At 41.6% G+C, this 8,101-nt stretch overlaps 1 protein-coding gene across 1 annotated transcript; it reads left to right on the forward strand.

The window, feature by feature from the left end:
• The first annotated feature begins 200 nt into the window (after nucleotides 1–200).
• Nucleotides 201–1,154, forward strand: LOC102394420 (olfactory receptor-like protein OLF3). The gene has a single exon (XM_025290744.2). The coding sequence runs from the start codon at nucleotides 201–203 to the stop codon at nucleotides 1,152–1,154; it is 954 nt and encodes a 317-aa protein (XP_025146529.2).
• Nucleotides 1,155–8,101: the final 6,947 nt, after the last annotated feature.

Raw genomic sequence — 8,101 nt, forward strand, 5'->3', positions numbered from 1 at the left:
TTGCGTGGAGTAGATATAATGCATACCAGAATCAGGCCTGACATCTTGGCCGAAAACACTCTAAAACATCTGGCTAAGGCTGGAAGGTTGAATACAGTATGCATTCTTTTAAGAAGTTATTCTTTAACTTTAAGAAGTTAATTCAACAGCTTCTACAATTTTTGTCTCTTTCTGTAGATTAATAACCTCACATTTTTTTAATGGGAGCAAATAACCAGACTTGGGTGAGAGAATTCATTCTCCTTGGCTTGTCCAGTGACTGGGCCACTCAGGTCGCTCTCTTCGTCCTGTTCTCAGTCACTTACCTGCTGACCCTGCTGGGGAACGTTCTCATTGTTCTTCTGATCAGACTGGACAGCCGACTCCACACTCCCATGTATTTCTTTCTCACCAACCTCTCCCTTGTTGATGTCTCTTATGCCACAAGCATCGTTCCTCAGATGCTGGTGCATTTTCTTGCGGAGCATAAAGGGATCCCCTATGTGAGCTGTGCAGCCCAGTTATTCTTCTCCCTGGGTCTGGGTGGGATTGAGTTTGTTCTCCTGGCCGTGATGGCCTATGACCGCTATGTGGCTGTGTGCGACCCCCTGAGATACTCGGTCATCATGCACGGAGGGCTCTGTGCTAGGCTGGCCGTCACATCCTGGGTCAGTGGCTCTGTCAACTCTCTCGTGCAGACCACCATCACCTTTCAGTTGCCCATGTGCACGAACAAGTATATTGATCATATATCTTGTGAAATCCTAGCTGTGGTCAGGCTGGCCTGTGTGGACACCTCCTCCAATGAGGTGGCCATCATGGTTTCTAGCATTGTGTTGCTGATGACGCCTTTCTGCCTGGTCCTCCTGTCCTACATCAGGATCATCTCCACCATCCTGACGATCCAGTCCACAGAGGGGAGAAAGAAAGCCTTCCACACCTGCGCCTCTCACCTCACAGTGGTTGTCCTGTGCTATGGCATGACCATTTTCACTTACATCCAGCCCAATTCCAGCCCTTCTGTGCTTCAGGAGAAGCTGATCTCTGTCTTCTATGCCATTTTGATGCCTGTGCTGAACCCCATGATTTACAGTCTAAGGAATAAGGAGGTGAAGGGGGCCTGGCAGAAGCTTCTAGGACAATTATCTGGATTAACATCAAAATTGGGAACTTGAATTATGAGCATTATTTAGAGAAAAAGAGCTTTGCCTGTCACTTAATTCTGATATGAAGAACTAACTGCTTTGCCCTGGCAACCAGGAAGGTGATGACGGAACATGTACTGGTGATGCTGGGTAGGAGGCTGAGTGGTTCGGTTTGAAATGTGGGATGTAAGGGTGTTTTTATGTCACAGCAGGATGTTCAGAGAAATTAAGCACTGCTGTGATAGAACTTCCCACTTAATCTCCATTCACTTAACCCAAAATTAATGGAAAAAATTTGTTATTGTGAAATATCATATTTTTGTAATCATGGATCTATTAATAGATCTTACTTTGGACCACTTGTTCTTATTCTTCTAAATTTTGTAGAAGGTTATTATGTTTCCATTTGGAACAAAAGCATTTTCACATTTTAGACTTACTGAAAATAGCACATGGAGTATGTGTCCACATGTAGAAATTTTGTAAATCGCTATTCTGAGGTGAATGTTGTCATCAAATGTTTTATGCAGAGCCTCTGACATGTGGACATAAAGCCTTGTCTGAGTGCTGGGGGTAACTGAGTGGAAGAATCAACGAAAGTTCTTTTACACAGAAAGGATGTAACTAAAGGTGTTTGTACACATGGCTATTACTGACCAAGGAGATGCTAAGTTTTAACCTCTCCTTGATATTATACAAACAATTTAAGAGGAATTTTAATGCATACCTAAGGAGTGAAAGCAAAGTCAAGTGAAGTCACTCAGTCGTGTCCGATTCTTTGCGACCCCATGGACTGTAGCCCACCAGGTTCCTCTGTCCATGGGATTTTCCAGGCAAGAGTACTGGAGTGGGTTGCCATTTCCTTCTCCAGAGGATCTTCCTGAACCAGGGATCAAACCCGGGTCTCCCACATTGTAGGCAAATGCTTTACTGTCTGAGCCACCAGGGAAGCCTAAAAGGGGTACCATTCATATATTAAAACTGTCCAATCTCTGAACAAAGAATCTAATTCTTTCTCTAGGTTTAGATATAAAATTAGCATGTAATATTTGAAATATTGTGTAAGATACCAAAGATGTAGTTTATCTATGAAAAGACAGATTCCTCAAACACAACTAATATAAAGTAAGACACATTTAGTTTGGGAATCAAGATAGTTGAGTCAACTGTGCCCATGTCAGCCTCCAGTCTCAGTATAAACCCTTTCTCCCATCGCTCCTCCTCACACACTGCAGGGCTCTAATTATAAATCTGCTGGGTTTAGAATAGTCTGGAGTAGACCTCACCTCTGACAGAAAGCCTAAATAAAATAAAGGTGGGGAAGAAGTAATTATATAAGAGATAAATAAGGGGCAGGGGATAAAGAATATGGTAGCAGCTCATCTTCACACTTCCTTGAAGACATCTCAAAGTCCTTTCTTCCCTTGTCTCTTCTTTAAGTCAGGTGATAAGCAGTTCTTCCACATGTGGACAAATCCCAGTGCTCGAGCAGAGTTGAAGGCCCATTTAATATAGAATTTTACATAAAGTAATTTAGAACTATAAATGTGTTTTAGGCAAGATCCCCAAACACGTCAATATTAGTGGGCTAAAGCTCTCTTGCTGTTAATTAAGGAATGTTAATAGAAGAAATGGAGTAGCCATCATGGTCAACAAAAGAGTCTGAAATGCAGTACTTGGATGCAATCTCAAAAATGACAGAATGATCTCTTTCGTTTCCAAGGCAAACCATTCAATTTCATGGTAATCCAAGCCTATGCCCCTACCAGTAATGCTGAAGAAGCTGAAGTTGAACGGTTCTATGAAGACCTACAAGACCTTTTAGAACCAACACCCAAAAAAGATGTCCTTTTCATTATAGGGGACTGGAATGCAAAAGTAGGAAGTCAAGAAACACCTGGAGTAACAGGCAAATTTTGCCTTGGAGTACAGAATGAAACAGGGCAAAGGCTGATAGAGTTTTGTCAAGAGAATGCACTGGTCATAACAAGCACCCTCTTCCAACAACACAAGAGAAGACTCTATACATGGACATCACCAGATGGTCAACACCGAAATCAGATTGATTATATTCTTTGCAGCCAAAGATGGAGAAGCTCTATACAGTCAGCAAAAACAAGACTGGGAGCTGACTGTGGCTCAGATCATGGACTCTTTATTGCCAAATTCAGACTGAAATTGAAGAAAGTGGGGAAAACCACTAGACCATTCAGGTATGACCTAAATCAAATCCCTTATGATTCTACAGTGGAAGTGAGAAATAGATTTAAGGGACTAGATCTGATAGATAGAGTGCCTGATGATCTATGGATGGAAGTTCGTGACATTGTACAGGAGACAGGGATCAAGACCATTCCCATAGAAAAGAAATGCAAAAAAAGCAAAATGACTGCCTGAGGAGGGCTTACAAATAGCTGTGAAAAGAAGAGAAGCGAAAAGCAAAGGAAAAAAGGAAAGATATAAGCATCTGAATGCAGAGTTCCAAAGAATAGCAAGGAAAGATAAGAAAGCCTTCCTCAGCGATCAATGCAAAGAAATAGAGGAAAACAACAGAATGGGAAAGACTAGAAATCTCTTCAAGAAAATTAGAGATACCAAGGGAATATTTCATGCAAAGATAGGCTCGATAAAGGACAGAAATGGTATGGACCTAACAGAAGCAGAAGATATTAAGCAGAGGTGGCAGGAATACACAGAAGAACTGTACAAAAAGAGCTTCATGGCCAAGATAATCATGATGGTGGGATCACTCACCTAGAGCCAGACATCCTGCAATGCGAAGTCAAGTGGGCCTTAGAAAGCATCACTACAAACAAAGCTAGTGGAGGTGATGGAATTCCAGTGGAGCTATTTCAAATCCTGAAAGATGATGCTGTGAAAGTGCTGCACTCAATATGCCAGCAAATTTGGAAAACTCAGCAGTGGCCACAGGACAAGAAAAGGTCTGTTTTCATTCCAATCCCAAAGAAAGGCAATTCCAAAGAATGCTCAAACTACCGCACAATTGCACTCATCTCACACCAGTAAAGTAATGCTCAAAATTCTCTAAGCCAGGCTTCAGCAATACGTGAACTGGGAACTTCCAGATGTTCAAGCTGGTTTTAGAAAAGGCAGAGGAACCAGAGGCCAAATTGCCAACATCCACTGGATCATGGGAAAAGCAAGAGAGTTCCAGAAAAACATCTATTTCTGCTTTATTGACTATGCCAAAGCCTTTGACTGCGTGGAGCACAATCAACTGTGGAAAATTCTGAAAGAGATGGGAATACCAGACCACCTGACCTGCTTCTTGAGAAACCTATATGCAGGTCAGGAAGCAACAGTCAGAACTGGACATGGAACAACAGACTGGTTCCAAATAGGAAAAGGAGTACATCAAGGTACTGTATATTGTTACCTGTATATTGTCACCCTGCTTATTTAACTTATATGCAGAGTACATCATGAGAAACGCTGGGCTGGAAGAAGCACAAGCTGGAATCAAGATTACCAGGAGAAATATCAATAACCTCAGATATGCAGATGACACCACCCTTATGGCAGAAAGTGAAGAGGAACTCAAAAGCCTCTTGATGAAAGTGAAAGAGGATAGTGAAAAAGTTGGCTTTTAAAGCTCAACATTCAGAAAATGAAGATCGTGGCATCTGGTCCCATCACTTCATGGCAAATAGATGGGGAAATAGTGGAAACAGTGTCAGACTTAAGTTTTTGGGGCTCCAAAATCACTGCAGATGGTGATTGCAGCCATGAAATTAAAAGACGCTTACTCCTTGGAAGGAAAGTTATGACCAACCTAGATAGCATATTCAAAAGCAGAGACATTACTTTGCCAACAAAGGTCCATCTAGTCAAGGCTATGGTTTTTCCTGTGGTCATGTATGGATGTGAAAGTTGGACTGTAAAGAAGGCTGAGCGCCGAAGAATTGATGCTTTTGAACTGTGGTGTTGGGGAACACTCTTGAGAGTCCCTTGGACTGCAAGGAGATCCAACCAGTCCATTCTGAAGGAGATCAGCCCTGGGATTGCTTTGGAAGGAGTGATGCTAAAGCTGAAACTCCAGTACTTTGGCCACCTCATGCGAAGAGTTGACTCATTGGAAAAGACTCTGATGCTGGGAGGGATTGGGGGCAAGAGGAGAAGGGGACAACAGAGGATGAGATGGCTGGATGGCATCACTGACTCGATGGACTTGAGTGTGAGTGAACTCCGTGAGTTGGTGATGGACAGGGAGGCCTGGCGTGCTGCAGTTTATAGGATCGCAAAGAGTCAGACATGACTGAGCGACTGAACTGAACTGAACTGAATGAAGTGCATACTGTGTGTATGACCATGAACTGTTTTTGAGACACAATAATCAACATGACGCATTTCTGGCAGCAACGTGGTCCTGGAGCAAAGATGACAGATGATGAAACAAATACAGCGTAGCATGTGTCACAGAGAAAGCAAGTCTCCAGGGGGATTTCAGGAGTCTTCTGTATGAAAGGACCAGAACAGGTCCAACTGGAGACCAGAGAAGTGAGGAAAAGTTACTCAGAGGACAACAATCCATACAAAGATGCAGACAGCCTGTGAGAGTCTCAGAACTGGGAGAGCATGGCAGTTCAGAAATGTCCCAAAGCCTCGCCTGCAGGGCAGAGAAGATTGAAGCCATAGTGAGGGTGCAGCAGGCAGGTCATGAGGGGTCAGAGTATGGAGGGCACCGATGCCACATTGACTTTCAACTTTATTGAGAGCAATGGCAGCTAGTAGAGGTTTTTAAGCAGGAGCATGGCTTGATAAAATTTACATTTTTGAATCATCATTTTTGCAAAAGAGTCAAAGGAGAAAAGATGAGAGACCAGGAGACCATCTAGGGGCCTGCTCTAGTGACCCTACTGAGACATAAAATGAATCTGTACTCAGGTTGTGGCAATGGACAAAGAGAAAAGTAAAATCACATGATAAAAGAGATTTCAGAGGAATATTTCCTGTTTTCTTTGATTAGAGTTTTCTGTGGATCCACCACCTCCTCTAACATGTCATAATCCTATGTATGCATGTTCTATAAATTGTGGAGTAAAGTGCAAAATTTACCACCATGAAAACAAACTATATAAAATGGCAGGGGGGTGTGATGAAAGGAGAAAATTAGTGAAAAATACAAGTATACACATGTCAAATACACGCATGACAGTTCAAGAAGGAGAATTTCTGAAGATGCTGCTCCTCATTTCTTTGTCTGGTTGATATACTTGAGAGTCTTCTCCACTCCTCATCCCATGCCCCCCTTGCCTTTACCAGCCTCCACTTCTTTGCTTGCCACCCCTTTTCCCAGCTTCAACATCAGCAGCCCAGAAAACCTCTCTCTGAGTCTGACCCTCTGCCTCCATTTTTACACCTTTTCTTATGTCTCTGCTCCCATCACTGTGCTCTTTTAAGGATGCTTCTTACTACATGGGACCACTAAGATTATCTGGGATAGTCTCCACTTTAAGATCCTTAATTTAAAACACGTGTAAGTTTTAACGTAAAAGGCAGCATATTCACACATTCTGAGAATCAGGACAAAGACATCTTCAGGGGGTCGGTCAATACTCAGCGTATCATAGAATCTTTTCAGATTGGACAAAATTCTTCCACATGACCCTAGTAATCTTCAGTAGCTCCCATACTTTCTGATATGATGCAATATACAATCCCATTTTTTACATTTCCTGGTTTATAATGGTAATAATGTCTTCAAGAAAGTCTGAAGAATTCCATCAACATTCCTTGTGACCTAGGACTCATGGAAATGTACTCATTCATTTTGTTTGTCTTAAAGTACCTGCATTTTTTCCTTCATTCAGAATGTATTTGTTCTTCATATAGAATTCTTTGTTGACATCCTCTGCACCACCCTTCCCGGGCTCTGAAGATATCCTTCACGTATCTTCTGCCTTGCACAGTTTCTGAGAAGAATTCCATTTTAATTTAGATCTTTGTCTTCTCTATGTGGGGTATCTTTTATCTCTGGCTACCTTCAGTGATTTCACTCTATTTTTGGCTTGTATACAATTAAAATGTCATGTGTTTATGACATGTGTTTTTTTAGTTATCCTATTCGGCTGAGTTTCTTGAATTTGTGCTTTGATTTCATTCATTTTTTCCCCCCCAGCCATTATCTCTTTAGTATTTTCTTGTACTTCTGTCTCTGTTTTCTGTTGGGATTTTCCAATTTCACGTATGTTAGAGTGTTTTCTTGTCTTACAGCCCTGGGAGGCTCTGGACTCTTTTTATCATTGTATATTTTTTTCTCTTTGTGCTTCAGTTTTGCTGATTTTTCTGGTTTATCTTTACCCTTACTGATTGTTTCTTGGCTTTCTTAAGGCTACGCATAAGGAATCTTTGTTTCTGTGACTGTGTCTCTTCTGTTTAGCATTTCCATTTAATTCCTCCACATAGTTTTCAATTCTCTACTGAAATTACTCAAGCATTTATGAAAACATCCATGTGTTCCACTAGACCCTTTACTTCTTTATGAGAGTTACTTTAACCCCTGTGGGGTAGTTCCTATAATCCAAGTATATCTAATTCTGGTTTTTAAATTTCTTTGTTCAGTACAGTATGATTTTCCTTGTCTTTTTCTCTGACCTTTAATTTTGATTGGCACCCGGGCATTTTGTGTGTACAATGGGATAAATAGTATTATACTTTGAAATGGACACATCTCTACTGTTTATCCTATAGTCTTGTGTTGTGAAGACTGTGGGAATCCATGTAGTCACGGGTAGAGCTGAGTTTGAGTTTTGTGTTGTTAAGGTTATCCTTAGCACAACAACAAATGCAATTTTTTCTATTATTCAGTTCCATTTAGTCACTCAGTCATGTCCAACTCTTTGTGACCCGATGGACTGCAGCACACCAGGCTTCCCTGTCCATCATCAACTCCCACAGCTTGCTCAAAATCATGTCCATCTAGTTGGTGATACCATCCAGCCATCTCATCCTCTGTC

This window comes from Bubalus bubalis, chromosome 8 (genome assembly GCF_019923935.1).
Source record: "Bubalus bubalis isolate 160015118507 breed Murrah chromosome 8, NDDB_SH_1, whole genome shotgun sequence".
Lineage (NCBI taxonomy): Eukaryota > Metazoa > Chordata > Mammalia > Artiodactyla > Bovidae > Bubalus > Bubalus bubalis.